The 21,592-nt window shown below is 54.9% G+C and overlaps 1 protein-coding gene across 2 annotated transcripts in view; it reads right to left on the bottom strand.

Moving 5' to 3' along the window:
- The window catches only part of NR6A1 (nuclear receptor subfamily 6 group A member 1), a 111,470-nt gene that overhangs the window by 6,331 nt on the left and 83,547 nt on the right, over window positions 1-21,592 (bottom strand). The window contains exons 4-8 of one of the 2 annotated variants that reach the window (XM_063144488.1): window positions 12,951-13,181; window positions 6,367-6,422; window positions 3,657-3,814; window positions 3,260-3,490; window positions 2,797-3,051 (exon numbers count right to left, since the gene is read on the bottom strand). In XM_063144488.1, the coding sequence (XP_063000558.1) occupies window positions 2,797-3,051; window positions 3,260-3,490; window positions 3,657-3,814; window positions 6,367-6,422; window positions 12,951-13,181 (931 nt within the window). The remainder of the gene's footprint in view (window positions 1-2,796; window positions 3,052-3,259; window positions 3,491-3,656; window positions 3,815-6,366; window positions 6,423-12,950; window positions 13,182-21,592) is intronic. The other variant, XM_063144489.1, reaches the window with a different exon arrangement.

The raw sequence follows: 21,592 nt of genomic DNA, 5'->3' as shown, positions 1-21,592 counted from the left end.
CGGAGTTTCAAGGCAGCAGAAACTGTCGCAGGTCAAGGATGAAGGAGGAAGACTGGGAAAAGGAGTCACACAGGGACAGATGTGCGTGGGGGGGACACAGTTACGCCCCCACACTCCGCAGAACCACAGGAGCCAAGCGCCCCGGGATGCTCAAGGATGCACAGCTGGACACAAGACACCTTCTGCATCGTGATTTTGGCCCTGGCTGACACGTTCTAAACTGGGAGCCCTGAAAGGAAAGGGCAGAAAAGAGGTGGCCAACGTTAAAAGGCCTGCCGGGCTCCCCAAAACTCCACGGGTCAGGCAGTGCGGCAGGCCGAGCCGGGTGATTTGGGCCGTGGGGAGGGAGACCCCTGCCCTCGGCTGTCCTGCGCTGCTATCCAAGCGAAGCATCCTGGCCCTGCAGAAGGCCTCCCTTCTCCTCTGATTCACGAGCAGCCGGGTCAGCCGGAGCAGCCGCTGGCCGTGTGTCTTGGCCGGTGTCAGGCGCATCACCGGGCGGCTCAAATTTATGCCACAGAAAACAATCCCCACCTCTGACCCTGAGGGTGGGGGGATCTTGTGTTTTGTGATCCCGGCCTTCCTTTTGAAATGCCTGGAGGTGGCAGGCAGGCAAGCAGGCGAGCGGGCACTCCCTTGCGGGGAACTGCCCCGACCAGGCTTGCATAGAATCATAGAATAGCAGCGTTGGAAGGGGCCTACAAGGCCATCGAGTCCAACCCCCTGCTCAATGCAGGAATCCACCCTAAAGCATCCCTGACAGAGGGTTGTCCGGCTGCCCCTTGAAGGCCTCTAGTGTGGGAGAGCCCGCAACCTCCCTAGGTAACTAATTCCACTGTCACACTGCTCTAACAGTCAGGAAGTTTTTCCTGACGTCCAGCTGGAATCTGGCTTCCTTTAACTTAAGCCCGTTATTCCGTGTCCTGCACTCTGAGATGTGCGTGGGGGGGGACACAGTTACGCCCCCACCCTCCGCACAACTTGGCTCGCCAGCTGTCCTCCTCCTCCTCTCCAGGCAGGAGGCTCAGAAAGGGTCTCTTCAGGGGGGGCAGCATCAGCCCCCCTGCTTCACACACTCCGGGGAACCTCTGGGAAAGGCAGGGCGATTGTTCCCGGAAGGAGAGGTCCCCCCGGGCCTGACGACGGCTTTGCCGCAGAGGCAGGACTGAAAGCCAGGGCGGGCTTCGCTTTGGCCTGTCGTCTGCTCCCGGTGTGGGACACAGCGGTGAAGAGTTTGGTGTATCCAGCTCTTCCATGTCCTGAGAATTGGGTGCCCGGGGGGAGGGGAGGGGTGAATCTCGACCTCAGCCCCTCCCTCCTCTAATGTATTGCGTCCAGTTCTGGGCTCCACAATTCAAGAAGGACGCAGACAAGCTGGAGCGTGTTCAGAAGAGGGCAACCAGGATGATCAGAGGTCTAGAAACAAAGCCCTATGAAGAGAGACTGAAAGAACTGGGCATGTTTAGCCTGGAGAAGAGAAGATTGAGGGGAGACATGATAGCACTCTTCAAATACTTAAAAGGTTGTCACCCAGAGGAGGGCCAGGATCTCTTCTCGATCCTCCCAGAGTGCAGGACACGGAATAACGGGCTCAAGTTAAAGGAAGCCAGATTCCGGCTGGACATCAGGAAAAGCTTCCTGACTGTTAGAGCAGTGCGACGGTGGAATCAGCTACCAAGGGAGGTTGTGGGCTCTCCCACCCTAGAGGCCTTCAAGAGGCAGCTGGACAACCATCTGTCAGGGATGCTTTCGGGTGGATTCCTGCATTGAGCAGGGGGTTGGACTCGATGGCCTTGTAGGCCCCTTCCAACTCTGCTATTCTATGATTCTATGGTATGGGTTGAAGAATCCTGGCCTGCTTCACCAGGCTGTTGTCAGTGTCACTGAGATAACGGGTCTGAAGCGCTCTGTTCTCGGGGAGCTGAAAGTGGGGGAACTTTGGTCGGTGCGCCAACCGCGCCCATTCCTGGATAGAGACAGCCTAGCCACGGTGATCCACGCACTGGTAACCTCACGGTTAGACTACAGCAATGTGCTCGGTGTGGGGCTGCCCTTGTGCGCGGTTCAGAAGCGGAACCTAGTGCAGAACGCAGCAGCTAGAGTGCTCACTGGGACACCCAGCTCTGCCCACGTAACATCTGTGTTAAAAGAACTGCACAGGCGGCCTATTAGCTACCGAGCCACGTACAAGGTTACGTTATCGTCACACAAAGCTCTACACACCTTGGGACCAGGCCGCCTTCCCTTATACACATCCAGGTGGCCTTTGAGATCAGCAGAGGAGGCCTTGCTGGTCATTCTGGAACCAACGGAACGTCGCCCTGCAGGCCTTCCTGGTGGTGGCCCCGCCCCCCTGGAAAAACCCTCCCTCGTGCAGCTCGGGAGGCAGAAAATGTGGCGTCTTTCAAATGCCTCCCAAATACACGCCTGTTCGCCCAGCCTTCCCTGGGCTGTCCTCGAGTTAATCATGCCACTCCTCGCATTGCTTTTATTGCAAGTGGAAGTATTTCTAATGCCGTGTTTTTAATATTACATTTCGGACGTGATTTTAACATTTATTACGAAGCGCTGAGAGATTTCATTGTATTTAGCGGCATTTAAGCGTCGCAAACCGACTGTGCTTGGGCGTGGAGCACGGCTTGCTTGAGTGAGGGCCCCCCCCCAACCTGGCAAAACTGGCGTGACACCTGGTGTTCCCCCGAAGTGACCGCCCCCCCCCACGCCCCCAGGCCCAGCGGCCAAGCAAAGGCCGGGCCCCCGGCCAGGGCCGCCTCCGCTCCGTCCCCCCTCTCTCACCTGTGCAGCTCGTCGTCCGAGGGGGAGTACTTGGAGGTGACGTCGGCCAGGTCGCCGAAGATTTGCTTGCTGTACACGGTGAGCGAGGTGAGCAGGATCAGCTCTTGCCAGGTGGCGCTCAGGAGGCAGGTGTAGTCCTTGATGGACAACTCGCAGAAGAACGGCAGCTTCTTGACCCAGCCGATCTGACGGAAGAGCAGCTCGTCCGCCAGCCGGCACAGCAGCGCAAAGAGCTCGGCCTGAGTCACTTTGTACCTGCGGAGACCCCCGAGGGGCCGAGGGAGAGGGGCTGTGATGGGGGAGAGGCGGGCGGGCGGGCAGCCGCTGAGGGTGGCCCGCCCCCGGTGGTGGCGAGACCTGCAGGGAGCCCCGCCCGAGCCGGAGAAAGGCCCGCGGCCAAAAGCCGAGCCGGCCAGGACACGGACACCCACCCACCCCGCCCAGCTGCCGCCAGAGCACTCACCCGTCTTCGATCAACATGGGGGTGCCCAGGGGCGCCAGGTCCTCTGCAGACACCAGCTGGCTGATGAGGAGGCCGTGGGACTGGGGGTCGAGGCTCCGGGGCTGGGGCGGCAGCAGGGCCGAGTGAGCCGGGCAGCTCAGAAGGTGCGGAAGGTACTGGTAGGGCGCGGCCACCGGCGTCCCCACATACTGATCCCTGAGTGCAGTAAATCCGTTCAGCTCCACAGACCTACTGGAAGAGGCGGAGGGGCGTCGGGAGGCGGGAGGGGCGTCGGGAGGCGGCCAGCGGAGGCCGCCGTCCCGAGCCGAGGGCTGGGATGTCACGCAGGCCAGAGCTGCCTCGCCTCCGCCCCTCCCCCTGCCAGCTGCGCCAACATCTGGCCCTCTCAGAGTCCCACCTTGACGACGGGGTGGAGACCGGGGAGGGCTGGTTGCTCTCGGACACCCCGTTGCCCGGGGAGCTGTTGTCACTGTCTCCGTTGTTGCTCCACGAGATGTTGGCCTCCCCCTCGAATTCTTGCCCAGACATGATCCGCTCAATTTCTTCCTCGGAAATCTGACGGAGGGAAGGGAAAGACGACACTCGGGGCTGGCTGAGGCGGCTCTCTAGCCTCCGGGACCGAGACAGCGCGCTTCTCTGGGAGCAGGACCGGGATCGGGTCCTGCGGCTGAAGGATTTCTCCGAGACACGGGCGGAGCTTCGGTTTCACCAGGCCCGGCGTCAAGGGCAACTCCGCTCTGCCCCTCCAACGAGCGGCCCCAGGGTTCGTGGGGCGCGGGACGAGCTTCTAAGCCAGAGGACGTGGCGGCAGTGGTCCTGCCAGGTTCCTGCCTGGTATGTTCCTGCCATACTTTTGCTGGTTTGAGGAGCTCCGTCCCACCAACCCTGGCCCTGGGCCCCAGCCTCCAGTGGCTCCACCTCCCGTCCAAAAGGGACCAAGCTCTGGAACCTTCCCCAACCTGGGTCCCTCCAGAACTGTGGGGATACAACTCCCACAATCCCCGGGGAGGAGGGCTCCAGGTTGGGGAAGGCGGTCCTAGAGGTTTCCCAATCGACCGCGGGCTCTGGCTTCCAGGTTGTGACGGTGGCCACTTTCTGCAGGGGATTCGTTGTGGTCAGTAAGGGATCGGATGAAGGCCGAGGTTTAATCCAGACCGGACAGAGGAGCTGCCGGCCGGTCTCGGAAGAGAAGTCCCACTCCTTATGAACGGGGGTGCCCCCCATAGGACGTGAGCTCACCGACCACTAGGGGGGCCAAGAGAACCTTTTACAAGCTAAGGGTGGAAGGTCAGTGGTGGGAAACACGTGGACGTGGTCACTCCAGATGGGGCTTTTCTCAAAGACCACAGAGGCCCCGCCTGGCTCAGACACAGCTGCTGGGATGTTGACAGGAGCCGGCGGCTCAGGGAATGGACCTCCAGTTTGGAGACAACCTCACAGACGTCCAGTTGGTTTCTAGCCCTCCCTCCCCCAAAAGACAGGGCCTTTTCGGTGGTGGCCTCCAGACTCTGGAACGATCTCCCTGACGAGGCCTGCTTGGTGCCGACATTGTAATCTTTTCGGTGCCAGGTCAAGACTTTTCTCTTCTCCCAGGCATTTAGCAATATGGGATGAGCCTGGGTCTGGGGTTTTTTAGGCTCATAGTTTTTAAAGATGTTATAGTGGTTTTAAATGTATGTGTATATTGTACGTTTTTGTGGTTTTTAATTTTTGTATATTGTTTTTAAGTGTCTAAATATTATGTAAACCGCCCAGAGAGCTTCAGCTATGGGGTGGTATACTAATACTAATACTAATACTAATACTAATACTAATACTAATAATAATAATAATAATAATAATAATGTGGTGCCCTGACAGCTGGGTTTTCGAAGATCTATTTTGCTGATTTTTCCTGCTAGTTCCTGGCAATTTGTCCCCCGCCGACGCGTGCTCCTTCTATTGCATAGCTTATTGATGGGCGATCTTGCTTCTCCGGACTTTGGGCTAGTTTGTAGGTGACCATGCGGATCAAACGCAGGCCGGAAACGGCTCAAACGGAGCAATAAGAAGTCAGAGGGCTGCTGACTCTTCACAGCTCCCTCCAAAAGAACAAGACTGGAGACCCCGTTTACGAAGATGCTGTGAGTCCTGGGAAGGGGATACTAGGGATTTACTCTGCAGGGCAGCTTATTACCGGGAAGTTAAGACTGTGCCTTGCGGACGAAAACAGCAGCATTTCTCGCGGGTGGAAGGATTAGAGCTCCTCAGGGGCCGCGTGCATTTTCTTGGCAAGAGGCCCCGGAAAGCGCCGTTCCGCAAGACCATTTGGGCGTTACGCCGCCTCCGTATTAAAGCCAGAGGCAAGCGGCCAGCCCTCGCCTCCCCGAGCGGCCATCTGGAAAGCGGCCATCATTTCTCACTCGTGTGGCAGAAGCGATTGGGCTGAATTACCCGGCATTTTACAAGACATCTCCAGACAAGCCGGCCCATCCATCAGCCAGACATTTACTGGGTGCCCCTGCTTGAGACAACTCCAGAAATTGCGCTCCGGTCGCGGGGAGATTTACGGAGAACTCGGCAGGGACTGAAAGGCTTAGGCTGGCTTAGGGCAGGTGGGAGGCTTGCTCCTGGGGTGGAGGGGATGGACGGCGAATGCCCAGAGCCAGCGAGGGACAGCCGGGCTGGAATGCAAGGGTGGGCCTGGTGCACCCCCTCCCCAACCATTCTCACTGTGCAGCGCTCAGGGAAATGCACACTTGCCCCCAGGACCAGCAGCCCTTCCTACCAAGGCCATCCCAAATGATGCTGATGTGCAGCGGTCAGGATGCGACCAGGAAGTTGCAGAAATAGACAACCCCTTCCCCCAATGAAAAGTGCACTGCCCACCCACCCCTCGATCAACCCACCGCCACCCTCCAACAGACCACGTGCAAATCCAGGTCACGTTTGCCCTCGTTGAGTTCCCCTGAAAGCAAAGCAAGGCGAAGACCCTCGTCTTTGGCTCACGCCCAGCATGACGGAATCCGAGCGTCTTGGGAGCCCCCTTCGCCGGCACAGCCAGGCATGGCGAGAGACGAAAGACAGGCAAAAGCCGCCGGGCTGCGCGCACCCAACGGGGAGCTCACCTGGACAGGTCCAATGCTCTTGTTCCTGCCTCCAGGCATGCCGTCTTCGCGGATTGCTGAGAGCGAGGGGAAAACACAACCGGTCAGGAACTGGCCCAGGAAAACTCTGACAACACTTGGGGCCAGTACGAGAGAGCACATATCCTGATGGTGCTGAGAGGATTCCCCCCCACCCGCCCCCAACGTCCCACCGAGGACAAGTCCAAGCAGCTGGAGAAGGATCGGCGGCTGCAGCGGATAGCCTCAGCCTCAGGGATCGTGGCCTGACACCTCCCCTTTGCCCCTCCCTGAGGTGCTTGGTGGGTGGGACCGACACCCAGCCCCTGTGGGGCCGTGAGATCTAAAGTGCTCCAAGTAAAATCCAACTGAAGTCCTTCTTAGAGTAGTCCCATTGAAACGAATGGGACTGAAGTTATGAATATTATTTATTTCACTTCTATACCACCCAATAGCTGAAGCTCTCTACTGAAAATTTAGGTTGACAAGTCCCATTCATTTAAGTAGGATTTCTGTTGGATTTTACCTCCGGGCTTTAGAGGTGCACGAAATGGCTTGGACTGCAACTCCCACCATTCCCCGACAGCCATGTTGGCTGGGAACAATGGGACTTGTAATCCAAGCCATCTGAAGCACACACAGCACTGCAGCCTGAGAACGCTGGAAGGACAGACAGGCATTCCAGGAGTAGTGACATATGATATGGAATGTGTCGTTTCAGCCTGCAAATAAAAGCTTTCTGACTTTTAATGTAGGTTTCTAGTCCTTATGAGAAATAGTTTTGCACAGCAGAGCAATACTAAGCATATCTACTCAGAAATCACTCTCATATTTATTTATCCCAGATAAGTGGATAGAGGATGGCAGCCTAAAACGGGGCATGAAACCGGATTTGGGAGACGGGAGCCTCCATAGAAGCTGAGCTCACAGGCTTAAATAGAACACATACCCTCTCTATCAGGCCAAGCGGATCCAGCTGTGCCTGTCGGCAGCGTAAGGCTTGGCCAGGTGCAGCACTGACTGGCTGGAGCCTGGGACGTCACGACCCACCCACCCCCAGCGGGATCAGTTTTGCAACTTATGCAAGTGTAGAAATGCCACGCGCCATGTAAAGAACATGTTGAGCAAGCTTAAGTGCATAAATAGTGCTTTCAGCAATTAAAGGCGGCGGGCCAGTCAACCTGGAACACACTGGGGGGGGGGGTTAAGGACGACAAGACAGGCGTTTGCACAAATCAACCTGTCAATCTTAGGGTGACCCTATGAAAAGGAGGACCGGGCTCCTGTATCTTTAACAGTTGCATAGAAAAGGGAATTTCAGCAGGTGTCGTTTGTATATATGGGGAACCTGGTGAAATTCCCTCTTCATCACAACAGTTAAAGCTGCAGGAGCTATACTAGAGTGACCAGATTTAAAAGAGGGCAGCTTGAACTACTGTGATGAAGAGGGAATTTCACCAGGTTCTCCATATATACAAATAACTCCTGCTGAAATTCCCTTTTCAATACAACAGATAAAGACACAGGAGCCCTGTCCTCCTTTTCATATGGTCACCCTAGTTAGTCTGCTTTACAAAGTGAGGTGTGTGGAGGAAGGAAAGGAAAGAATCCAGTAACACCTGGCCTAAGGCGATGGGATCCGAGAAACATTCCCACCAGCTGCAGCGGGAATGGGATCATCATCATCATCATCATCATCATCATCATCATCATCATCATCCAGTTCCTAAAACCTACATTCCTCCTTCTGGGCCACCGTTGGGTGCCACCAGGGCTCCCTCTAGTGGCTAGACTTAAGAGCTGCTGCTGGCTGTCAGCTGTCCCAGGAGGCAGCTGGAGTCCCCAGGCTTGGGAAAGAAGGCAGTGATTCATTTGTATTTATTTACGGGTATTTACACCCCACTCTTCAGCCCCAGAAGGGTCTCCGGAGCAGCTCGACATTAAAATCCAGAAACAGATTGAATTAGGACAAGACCACAACAGAACGCTGGCAGACGTCAAAACCACTTCACTCCCCACCTCCCAAAACACAATTAAGGTAAAACATCGGCCCAATTTATATGCTCTGGGTAAATTAAGAAAAGATCTTCAGCCGGTGGCCATAAGAAGGTAACAAGGTTGGCTGGCAGGTCAGCCCCTCTGGGAAGAGCCTATGAATATGCCCCCCTCCCCCAATCTCTAGTGGTGTTGGGACTGCAATACCCATCATTCCCAGATTCCAGCTGGACATCAGGAAAAACTTCCTGACTGTTAGAGCAGTACGACAATGGAATCAGTTGCCTAGTGAAGTTGTGGGCTCTCCCACACTGGAGGCCTTCAAGAGGCAGCTGGACAGCCATCTGTCAGGGATGCTTTAGGGTGGATTCCTGCACTGAGCAGGGGGTTGGACTCGATGGCCTTGTAGGCCCCTTCCAACTCTGCTATTCTATGATTCTATGATAGGAGCTAGCACATTCTGGGACAGCCAAACCTAGACCCCCTTCCAAACCTCTTTTCTTAGTAAGATTAGCTGCGAGAGCCACGCATGGGTTGTCTGCCTGTCACCAGCATCACATTCCCCCTGCCCTGACATGCCCACGCTGATAAAGGGCATCTCATTCATTCACACACACACACACACACACCCTGAACCAAACGGATGTGCTGGATTCCACCACAAGGAGCTTGTGAGTCTTTCGTGAACTGCAGGAATTCCGTTTGGGAAGCAAATAAAGTCTCTAAATGTTTTTGTCAGGCGAAGGTGAAACAGGGAAGTTTGGGGAATGGCCAAAAGGGAAATGGTCTTTTCGGTGGTGTCCCCGCCCCCCGTGTTACAGAACGCTCTCCCCAGTGAGGTCCGCCTGGTGCCAACATCGTCATTTTTTCCAGCGCCAGGTTAAGACTACTCCCAGGCATTTGACAAGGCTACTGAACGGCTCCTGGGATTTCTTATTGCTGATGGTTAAAAAAAGCATTTAAATGCTTTTTAGAAATATTTCATACCTTTTATTGCATTTTTAAAGCTTTAATCTTGGTGAACTGCCTAGTGAGCTTTGGCTGTCCGGCGATACAGAATTGTGATGAATGAGATGCGGGGATGAAACGGAGGCACGAGGCACGACTTCTTCCTTTGGGAATCCAGCCTGCGTTTCTCGCCCGTGCCCGGAAGGGGTCGCGCTCACTCTGTCTATGCCTCTTCCATGCACACACAAATCCCTCCTCCTCCTCCTTCCTTCCCGCCTTCCTTCCTCCGCGGAACAGCCGGTCCTTCCAACCTAAGAGGGCCACGAAGCCCTCCTCACAACGGCGGCGCTGAGCTGCAAAAGGGGCCTGGGCTGCCGAACCCCGAAGGAGCGAAGACTGCATCCCCCTCCGCCTCACCCACGACCCCAAATGCTCGGGCCAACTGGAATCATGTCACTAACTCTCCTCCTCCTCCCACAAGGAGCGATGCATTTGCTTCCAAGCTTCCGTCCCACCAAACAAGGCTCAAAAAGAGCTCTCAGGGCGGCTAACCGAGGAACCCAACTCACATCACACACAAAGCACGGATCGGCAATAGAAGTGAGACCGGAAGAAGGGCCCTGAGGCTGCATCAGACCAAGGGCCCATCTAGTCCAGCGCTCTGTTCACACAATGGCCAGCCAGCTGTTGGCTAGGGACCCACAAGCAGGACACAGGGACAATAGCACCCTCTCACCCATCTTCCCCAGCAACTGGTTCACAAAGATATACTGTCTCTGATCACCCCATGAAGCTGACTGGTGGAAGATTCAGGACAAATAAAAGGACGGACTTCTTCACACAGCGCAGAGTTAAACTATGGAACTCACTACCACGAGATGATAGTGATGGCTTTAAAAGGGGGTTGGAGGAGGAGGAAGAGGAGGAGGCTATCAGGGGCTACTAGCCCTGATGGTTGTGTGCTATCTTCTCCAGTATTCGAGGCAATAAGCCTGTGTGCACCTGTTGCTGGGGAACATGGGTGGGAGGGTGCTGTTGCACCATGTCCTGCTTTGTTGGTCCCTGGCCAACGGCTGGTGGGCCATTGTGTGAACAGAGTGCCGGACTAGATGGACCCCTGGTCTGATCCAGCAGGGCTCTTCTTATGTTCTTAAGTTCTTATGTTTGTGGAGGTAGCACATAGCTATCAGGACTAGTAGCCACTGATAGCCTTCTCCTCCTCCAGAAATTCGTCTAACCCCCTTTTAAAGTAATCCAAATGGGTGGCCACCACTACACCTTTCAAAAGAGCTGTCAGAAATGTGAGCCAGGCTTTCAATTAACACCCCTTTCACGCCCCCACCCCCCAAACGCAAATCCAACTGAAACGAAACCAATTTGGCCTCCCTTCTAGAAAGCCTGAGATGGCTTTGGAGGTGGGCCTTGATGAGGGAGTTCCACTGCGCGGAGCCGCCACCGAAAGGCTGTTGTTGCTGTTGAGGGCTAGTGAGGACAAGCACTCAGAGCAAAGCCTGAAGTCCCCTGGAGTGGAAATTAAGGTAAGTGTTCCAAGTTGGCTGGGGGAGTTAAGATGGCTCCGTTGAGCCACTGGGTGCTTGTCTGCACCTCAGACAAGCTGAACGTTCAGTGGGTGGCGTGGGGATACTGCCTCAAGCGATGTGCAATGCCCACTGGTTCTTTCTTGTACCCACACAGAGCAAATGACACCATGGTATTGCAGGGAAAGGAGTAGGCGTTGCTACCTGGTGTCCCAGCACCCTTTCAACTGTGTGCCACTGGTTCCAAACAAGCCTCTTTCCTTGCACCACATGACATAACCGTTCAAACGGCGGTCTTGGATTCTCACAGACAGGCATCATAGGAGAGAGGGCAGAAACCGGCCCTCTCTATGGGGATCCGACTGACACCCAGCTCTACGGGCTTCCAGTAAGGCGAAACGCCTTATGCCAGGCTGCCTCTGAGGTCCACAACCATTGCCGACCTCCTGCGAGGCACGGAATGTTCACAAACACCTCCGCGTCAGTGCGATGTGCAGCTGCTTCGAGGGAAGGGAAGGAAAGGGTGTGTGTGTGTGTGTGTGTGTGTGTATGTGTGTGTGTGTGTAGGGGGAGAGACTAACTGGAAACAAATCAACCAAATCTCTTCCTTTGTGCTCCTTCTTCCATAGACACCTTCCCCGAAAGTTCATTTTCCAAAAGGTCTCCAACATGGCTACTGAGGTGCCTCTGACCAGAGTGGCCTCTGGTGGAGAGATCAGAAGTTAAAATTTCTAGGAGCCAGGGAGATAAAATAAACGAACTTACTAGTGTTTCAGTTGCATTAGGTGTCCCTGAAAACATGAGCTGGTTTGAAACGATAGCTGAACGTAATACAAATGTATTAAAGTCTGTGCTCATAGGCCACAGCTAGACCTAAGGTTTATCCTGGGATCATGCAGGGTTCCCCGCTGCCTGAGCACTGGATCCCCTATGTGTCACCTAGATGAACAGGTTTGACCCCTGGACGATCCAGGGATAAACCTTAGGTCTAGCTAGTCTCTTAGTACTTAGTCTTCAAGTAAGTGATCTTGCTTGGTGTCATAGAATCATAGAATCATAGACTAGTAGAGTTGGAAGGGGCCTACAAGGCCATCGAGTCCAACCCCACGCTCAATGCAGGAATCCACCCTAAAGCATCCCTGACAGATGGTTGTCCAGCTGCCTCTTGAAGGCCTCTAGGGTGGGAGAGCCCACAACCTCCCTAGGTAACTGATTCCATTGTCGCACTGCTCTAACAGTCAGGAAGTTTTTCCTGATGTCCAGCTGGAATCTGGCTTCCTTTAACTTGAGCCCATTATTCCGTGTCCTGCACTCTGGGAGGATCGAGAAGAGATCCTGGCCCTCCTCTGAGTGACAACCTTTGAAGTATTTGAAGAGTGCTCTCATGTCTCCCCCTCAATCTTCTCTTCTCCAGGCTAAACATGCCCAGCTCTTTCAGTCTCTCTTCATAGGGCTTTGTTACCAGACCCCTGATCATCCTGGTTGCCCTCCTCTGAACACGCTCCAGCTTGTCTGCGTCCTTCTTGAATTGTGGAGCCCAGAACTGAATGCAATACTCTAGATGAGGCCTAACCAGGGCCGAATAGAGGGGAACCAGTACCTCACGTGATTTGGAAGCTATACCTCTATTAATGCAGCCCAAAATACCATTTGCTTTTTTTGCAGCCCAGAACTGGATGCAATACTCTAGATGAGGCCTAACCAGGGCCAATAGAGAGGAACCAGGACCTCACGTGATTTGTCCTTACACAGGTGGCAGAAACAGCCCCGAACTAAACGCTTTGTTTTACAACGTCTCCCTGCAACAGCTCGGTTGATGATAGTGAGCGATTAGTAAGCTTGCTTGTTCAGGGAAATCTATGAATACAACACCCTTCTCCCACCTCGGGCCCTCCAGGTATGCTGGACTTCAACTCCCAGCATGCCCCAGCCAGCTGGCTGGGGCATGCTGGGAGTTGAAGTCCAGCACACCTGGAGGGCCCGAGGTGGGAGAAGGTGGAATTAGGAAGCCGGAAACTGGAATCAAACTGGGCCCGTCGTACTGGGAATTGATCCTGAGCCCTCTCCCGCCCTCCGCCCCGCCAGCGCTGGGCCCTGCGAGGGTACCTTTCCGGTTCATCCCCATCTGGAGGCACTTGAGCAGCCGGCAGTACTGACACCTGTTGCGCTGCTTGCGGGACATGACGCAGTTCTTGTCGCGGCTGCATCGGTAGACCCGCTTGTTGCAGATGCTCCGCTTGAAGAAGCCCTTGCAGCCCTCGCACGAAATGATGCCGTAGTGCAGGCCCGTCGCTCGGTCGCCACAGATCAGGCAGGTGCGCTGGTCCACCCGGTCATCTGCAGGAGGAAGGGGAAACAGCCACAGGTAAGCCGGGAGGGAGGGAGGGAGGCACGGCTGGGGGAAGGATCCTTTGCCCTTGCCAGGCAACCAGCCCTGGACTCTGGCCCAGTTGGAGGCCAGTGGGGCAGTTCTACGCAGATAAGAATCACAGAATAGTAAAGTTGGAATGGGCCTATGAAGCCATTGAGTCCAACCCCCTGCTCAATGCAGGAATCCACCCTAAAGCATCCCTGACAGATGGTTGTCCAGCTGCCTCTTGAAGGCCTCTAGTGTGGGAGAGCCCACCACCTCCCTAGGTCACTGGTTCCATTGTCGTACTGCTCTAACAGTCAGGAAGTTTTTCCTGATGTCCAGCCAGGATGCGCTCAGCTGATGGGCGGCAGGGAATGGCACCGGGAAGGCCAAAGGGTAAGAACGTAAGAACATCAGAAGAGCCCTGATGCTGGATCAGACTAAGGATCCATCTAGTCCAGCACTCTGTTCACACAGTGGCCAACCAGCCATCGGCCAGGGACCAACAAAGCAGGACACGGTGAGGTTTTCCCAAGGGTTTATTTGTTATTTATTTATTAATTAATTAATTTACAATATTTATATACTGCTCTCCATTCAAAAGCCTCATGAGGCACAGAGTGGTAAGTGGCAGTTACTGCAGCCGAAACTCTCCCCACGGCCTGAGTTCGATCCCAGCGGAAGCTGGTTCTCAGGCAGCCGGCTCAGGTCAACTCAGCCTTCCATCCTCCCGAGGTCGGTAAAATGAGTACCCAGCTAGCTGGGGGAAAGGTAACTGCGACTGGGGAAGGCAATGGCAAACCACCCTGCTACAAAGACTGCCAAGAAAACGTCAGCGAAAGCAGGCGCCCCTCTAGGAGTCAGCAATGACTCAAGTGCTTGCACGAGAGGTTCCTTTCCTTTCCTTTCCCCATTCAAAATTTCGGAGCGGTGTACAAGATAAAATAAAAACAGAATAAAACACTTTAAAATAGATTTTAAAAGATGCAAAATGTACAGTAAACCGTGGCTGGTCATTAAGGAAAGGCTTCTTGGAATAACGATGCTTTCAGGAGGCGCCGAAAGGAATACAAAGTTGGCGCCTGCCTGACCTCCAGAGGCAGGGAATTCCAGAGGAGGGGGGCCACCACGCTGAAGGCTCTTCCCCTGGTGGACTCCCATCGGAGGATGGGTCGATGTGGAACCACCAGGAGCAGGCCCTCGGATGACCTCAGTGCCCGGGCAGGTTGGTAGGGGAGAAGGCGTTCTCTCAGGTATCCTGGTCCCAAGTTGTTTAGGGCTTTGTGCACAAGTATAAGAACCGGGGAATGAGTTGAGGCCTGTGGAGGAAGAACAGGAGGGGGGATAACTAGCAGTAAAGGGAGAGGGAGAGGGGGAAAAAACCTCCCCCAAGGTAACAAAGCAAAGAAATTTTAGCCCAAATATGCTTCCAGGGCAAACTGACATAAATACAGAAGTGCTTTCATGCCTGCAAGCGTCCTCGCTCCTGCTGGCTGCCTCTTTCTCTTCCCGTTAGAAGTGTCAGCAAAACCTTTGCTGAGCGGTTGACAAAAATACAGGGGAGGGAAGGCAGGGAGGAGACTGAAGGCGGATTCTTGCAAAACGGCAATCAGGCGAGGGCAAAACGGCATCCGTCTCCTCCGAGCCCGTCTCCCCGAACTTAACGAGGCAGCTCCTGGATGGAACGCGAGCAGGGCCCTGCCGGAGAGCAGAGCTGTCACCTTTCCGTACGGCGTCTCCCAGCTTCGCCGTGACCGCTGAGACAGAATCAGGCTGAGGGCTCTGGGGAGGGGGCCGTGTGGTAATTGCCGGAGACAGAGACGTCAGACCCAAAGGCGTGCCGAACCGCGATGGAAGGCCAAAGGAAGCGACGTTGCGCGCCGAGAGTCTGAAACCTCGCTTCGCGCGGGGAGTTGGAGGGGGGCGGCTCACAGCCAGAGTCCAGCGGCACCCACAGCCTCGCTCCGTGGCAGGCAGCGGCCCTCCTCCCCAGTCAGGGAAAAGACTAGCACAGGACAGCCTCTTCTGCAACGCCCCAGTTCCACGCTCTCACTTGCTTTCTCCAGGGAGCATTGCTGAGTCCACAGAATTATTCCCAGCCCAGTGGGAGAAACAGCCGCCCTGAGGGAGCCCCTGAAATGGCCGGCTGCCTGCAGAGGGACAGGGCCAAGCCAAACCGAATCCCCAAAGAGCGTTTTAATCACCAGGAAACAAACAGCATTGCATGTAGGACAGCGTGGCATGGTGGAACCGGCCTGTTTTCAATGGCCAGATGGGGACGAAGAGAGCCAAGGGACGGCGTACCGGGTCAGCAGTCCAAAGCATCCGGTGGGTGCTCTGGCGTCCATCGCCTGCTGTGGACGACTCCGAAACAAAATGAGTGGGAAAAGAGAGGAGGCGGAGATAGGGGGAACCTCCTACCAAGAGCTTTGGAGGAGATGTAGTCCGCAAAAGATGGGCGTTTTGAACCAGCATCCTCGCTTCAATGGCATCCATCAGCCTGGACATCCTGCAGATGTGTTTGAACTGCATGCTGGGAGTTGCAGTTCCGACACATCCAGAAGGCAACAAGTCGGAAAAGGCCATTCAGTTGTGCGGGTTTTCCGAACAGGGATTTGCAATCCAACACAACTGGAGGGCCTGAGGTTGGGGAAGTCTGGCATAAAATACAGGGGATAAAGGGAGCCCTCACCTACAGGATGGCCCCCTTCTATTCTCCCAAGATCCCACCCCCCCGTCTGCCCCAAGTATCTCAACTTTAAGAGCAGCTACCAAACAGACTTTGCAATCACGAGTTGCATAATCTCGGTCTTTAGTTATCGGATGACCACAGAAAAGTGGGGGATTAGCAGTCCTGTCCGGGTGGGATTTGACTCCTCTGCAATCTACTGGCCTTTTCCTTCCCACCCCACTCCACCCCACCCCAGCCAGCCAGCCATAAATCCCCCCCTGGCCAAGCAGGGGTGACTCAGGAGCTATTCCCCATCATTCGGGGCGCAAAGAAAGGGGTTTGCTGCACTGAAGCCCACAACGGGAGAGATGCCAAGGCAGCGTTGGTGAGGGTGGAGGCAAGGCAGAGAGCAGAGGAGGTGCCCCAGTCCCAGTATGGGCTGGTCAGGGTGGCTTTTAGGCCAGTTGAAGGACGTGGGGAAAAGGAAAACGAACCTAACGCACCAAAGGCCTTGACGAAGAAATCGCTTCCAAAGCACAGGTGAACTCGAACCAACCCTCAGTGCTGCTGGAGTGAAAATCAAAGAGTTCCAGCCACTGGGCAGTGTAGAAACTTAATAAATGCAATAAATAAATAAATAATAAAAAATAGACTGGCAGAGAACAGGAAGGAATGGCACCAGTACCAGGCTTGCTTGCTGTTAACGGGGTTATATTTTCAGACTGGGCCAAGTCCAACTTGCAAAAGTCTCCATATAGGCCACCCCCATGGACCCACCAGGCTGAGGCCTGAAAAGCCGACTGCCAGCCCGGAAAAGCACAGCAGTGGCCCCAAACGCCGTCGTAGCCCTGATGGTCCCCCGGACAAACCGCAGCGGCCGGAGAGGGCGGCAGCTCCTGACTTCCGAGGTTTTCAACGTGATCGCTTTGCAAAATGGCCATGGCAGAGGTAGCCGTGACCTCTCCGTTCGTTGCCGCGGGACTGAAGCTTGAGGTTTGCATCAGCTCCAGCGTGGGCTTAAAAAGGCGACAACTTTGGCATTAGTTGGCAGCTGCGTTGCGCTCTTCTCCGACGTGCCGGTTTGGAAGCGGCCCTGCTTTGGAGCCGAGCAAGTCCGGCCAGAGAGAAGCTTGGGGAATGGGGGAAGTTTTCCTGTCCCGTTCAGCGGTGATGGGACAAGCGCGTTGGCTTCGTTCTCCCCCAAAATGGCTGCAAACGGCGGCGGCTGGGCCCTCGATTAGGAAATGGCTGCTATGGCAAAAGACGGGCAAACTTCCCAGCTGCCGCTCAAGCCCAGAAGATTCTTACATTACATATGAAAGAGAACCGTGGTTTTAGTGGTTGTGATGGCTAGGCCATGCACAGTATATTTTCCATTTATTTGCAAATTGAACTATTTCTAGCCCACCCCATATCAATGGATCTCACGGCGGGAGGTCATCAATAAAAGCAACCGAACAAAAAATAAAATAAAGCAATAATAAACCAAAGTCCAGTATATAAAACCAGCAATAGTAAATCAGAGGCAAGTGATGGTTAATGAGACCCCAGTGGCCTGGGTGAATAGTTAACCCTTAACTTGGCGCTGAAATGAAGCCAATATGGCATCATTCCGTAACTAGGGTGCCACAGCTGAGAAGTGTCTCCACATAACGGACAGCTCCCAAGGGGGGGACGCAGAAGAGACCCCCCCTCGGCAGGTCTTAATAGTTGGGCAAGTGTATACCAACTATCCCTAACCTGGTGCCTTTGGACTACAATTCCTATCATCCCCAGAGTTGTAGCTGACACAGCAGGTGAGCCCCAGAATGGGGGAGGCTGCAATGCAATTCAAAGGGGCTCCTGAAAGTAGCCCGACGGGCATTCAACTCTCTGACACGCGTGCAGGCTCGGGGCCTAGACTCTCCCTTGCATAGTTTCCTTCACGTTTTAAAGAAGAACGGCATGATAATGCATCAACAGTTGACAGACCCAAATCGCATCGTCCGCACTTCTCATGCAAGGTAAGGAAAAAAGTTATACGCACCACCGTGCGCTTAAGCCCAGATGTACAGTGTTAGAGATGCGCTCGGCACATCCGACCACAGCGGCTCGCCCTCTAAGCCCGGACTGGCCGCCAGCGCACACGTCCCCAATCACGCCTCTTCTCAACGCTCTCGGCTCGGATGAGATCAGTCAGGACGGGGGATTTTATCAGAGAGGAAGCGGGCAGGCGGAAACACCCGGCACCACCCACCAGCCTCCCCACTCCACAGCTCCACAGCAGAGGGCGGCACGGGCGCTTTTCACAGGTCAGGGAGCTGTGCTCCTAAACCATGCAGGTGGATCCGACAAAGTTGTGCCAGAAGGAGGCCGGTGGACGGCAGCATCGCATTTTCAGGAAGCGGTGGCAACGCCGGCCAGGTCAAGCCGGAACGGCTCCCACCTGAGCAGGCGGGGCCAGGCCACGGAATGGACAAAGCCACGTGGCGGCGAAGAGCGCAACCAACTGCACACGGGCCTCTCACGACCGAAGGGGGCGCAGGCCGCCTTTCCTTCCCATCCATCGCATGGTGCTGGGGAGCGACTGAGAAGTTCTATCCGCTGCCGGCTGTACTGCTCTTATAGTTTGCTCCTAGGCCAGAGCTGGGTTACGCGCTGGACTCTGGGGCAGTTCAAACGGTCCCAGCTGTGCTAGCAGACCACGGCCCACACGCTCAGGAACATCCAACGCGTTCCCACCTCTGAGCAAGGAGGTCAGAAACCTGACCTTCCGTTCCCTACCCCGGGCACACAGAAAGAGACGCCGCAGCAGCAATTCCAGCTCCGCAGCCCGGGGGGGATTCCACGTTTGAGCTCTGTCTCGTTCGTTCCCCATGTCCCTATTGTGGCTATCCTGGCAGGCCTCACGCGAGGGCTTCTACAGCAGCAGAAGAGCAGGGCCTTCGGATGTGTTCTCGCAGCGCTCTGAAAGGCCTGGCTCTTTTGCGATTTACATCCCGCAATCAGCTGTCAGCCCTGCAGAGCAGCGGCTTCAGAAAGTCCAAGTGGACAGGAACTCCGGCGCTCATCAGGAGAAGTGGGGGCTGGGTCCCAATAAATGAAGCGACGCTCCCCTCCCCCACGCTGGTTTTAGGGCCTCCATGAAGAGGGCTGCTTCGGCACCGGAGACGCCCCGATTTCTTAGAGGCCAGAATTTCAGGAGGTGAGCAGAGCCCAGCCAAGGAATGGACTGAGAAGGCGGTGGCCTGTTGGATGACACCGAGTGGGAAGGAAGGAAAGGTACAACCGTTGGAGGACAGACTAAGAGCAAAGAAACCGGACAGGAAAGCAACGTAAGAAGAACCCTGATGCTGGATCAGACCGAGGGTCCATCTAGCCCAGCACTCTGTTCACACAGTGGCTGATCAGCTGTCGGCCAGGGATGAACAAGCAGAACGTGATGCAACAGCACCCTCCCACCCATGTTCCCCACCAACTGGTGCACACAGGCTTACTGCTTCAAATACTGGAGGTATCACACAACCATCAGGGCTAGTAGCCATGGATAGCCTCTGCCCCCAGGAATTTATCCAACCCCCTTTTAAAGCCAACCATTTTGGTGGCCATCGCTACAACTTGTGGTTGTGAATTCCATAATTTAACTCTGCGCTGTGTGAAGAAGTCCTTCCTTTGATCTGTCCTGAGTCTCCCACCAATCAGCTTCATGGGAGGACCCCCGCTAGGTTCTAGTATTTTGGGAGAGGGAGAAACACTTGGGAGGCCCCTGAGAAAAAGCCTTTAGCCTGGTCCCACCTACTAACTCTGCTGATGTAGAATTTCCGGACATTTTGAAGCCACGGGGGTTGGGCTGTGTGTGCTTTTTTAAAGCTGGAGAAGGAGGAAGAAGAGGCAGACAAGAGAAACATTCAAATGCATGCAATATTTACTCGGCGAACCTGGACTTTTGTTAATGCATTTCACATTCTTAAAAGTTAGCATATTAGGGTAACGTTTGATGTAGTTATGAAGCATTCTCTCTCTCTCTCTCTCTCTCTCTCTCTCTCTCTCTCTCTCTCTCTCTCTCGTAAATATGGCAAGAGCAAGCCCAAAAAAAGCTTGTTGCTTGCTTATTTATGTATTTATTAAATAGACCATGCCTTCATCCAAAAGAGGATTTCAGAACAGGATGCACACACAAAAACGAATATTTGACTCAATATTCAGCACACGCACACACACACACGTTCCCAAGCCCAGCTGCTTTTGTAACTTCTCTCCCTTCATCCTGTGGTTTGGGGTGGGTGGGGGGCATGCTTTCAAAGAATGCATGCCCCCCAAGCCCCCAAAGGGCCCAACTTTGAGAGCTATTCTCCTGGGAAGCCGGCAACTGGCCATCCAAACAGAACTAGCCATCCAGGTGGGGCACAAGTGAATTCAACCCGGGGAATGTAGCAGATACCACAGAATAGCCTTCCCCAACCCGGTGGCCCTCTGGATCTGTGTGGACTACAACTCCCAGCACCCCCAGCCATCTGGCTGGGGGTGCTGGGAGTTGTAGTCCACACAGATCCGGAGGGCCATCTGGGGAAGGCTGTTATGGGGGGGGGGGAACACAAGTGCCACTCATGCTGCCCCTCTGAGCAGTACCCATATTGGAAAGATGGCCGTCTGCTGTTGTGTGTCAAGACTTACGTAAACGTAAGCCAGCTTCCACACGTGACGGCTTTGGGTTCCCCCACCACCACGCAACACACACACACACACAGCCTCTTCTTCCATACCGTGCCTCCCTCTCAAACTTCCATCGTTTTGAGGGGCTAACAGGCAGCCGAAAAAACCACTGTTTGAAAGCAGGCACTCCGAACACCAGTCCCAGGTTCCCTCTGGAAGACGAGCACACTTTTCCTAAACGCTTCCCCAGCCCACAACCTCTTCTGCAAGCTTTCCCATCTGCCTCTCTTGAGAAAGACCCTCCAGGAGACGGCTGGTGTTTGGGGTGGGGGGGTGGGGTGGGATCCCTCTCTCCCTTCGTAGATCTGCTGGAATTTAATCTGGGAAAGAAACGCTTCCTGCCCAGGGCTCTTTCTCCATCCAGGGCCACCTCACAATGGCCGGCAGCCCCACAACGATCTCTTTCCCAACCCCCATCCTGGAGGAGGAGGGAAGGGGGGGGGGCGAAAGAGCTTAAGAAATCCCGGCTTCCTGCTTGGTGAGTGACAAGGCTGAAAAGCCAGATTGCTGCCTGCTCCTGGGCCAGTCCACAGCATTAACCCCCTGTGAACCAAAACAGGCTTCTCAGGCCCAGCTGGGAAGATGAACGCCCGAGCCAGCCCCCCAAAAAAGGTCTCTCCCTCTTTGCAAAACTCGCTGCTGCTAATCTTTGTACTCCTGGCTGCAAATCGCAGGAGGCGTCCAGAAATCCCAGGCCGGGAGAGAAGTCCTTTGCCTTGTTTTAGAGGGACATCCCCTCAACCCACCCCTTTGGGACTCAGCAGGCATGCCGGATTCTCCCCGGACCGGCGGCCCACGGCGGGGAGGGATTCCTTGCAGCTCTCCTATTTCACTCCGCCCGTGGGCGTGGCGGCCCTGGCGTGGCTGTTTTCAAGTCAGAGGCCTTTAAACCACTTGCACAAACCGGACAGCCGTGTGGCGAAACGCACGTGCGGCGCTCGGGAGTTATCTCTCCCGGCACACAAGTCTCCGAAATCCTCTTCCCGGAGCTCACGGGCAAACGAGGAGTCCAAGGAGTCAACGCTGTGTGGG

The sequence above is a fragment of the Elgaria multicarinata genome, chromosome 19 (genome assembly GCF_023053635.1).
Source record: "Elgaria multicarinata webbii isolate HBS135686 ecotype San Diego chromosome 19, rElgMul1.1.pri, whole genome shotgun sequence".
In the NCBI taxonomy this organism is placed as follows: Eukaryota; Metazoa; Chordata; class Lepidosauria; order Squamata; family Anguidae; genus Elgaria; species Elgaria multicarinata.
This window is presented reverse-complemented; position numbering and strand designations above follow the sequence as displayed.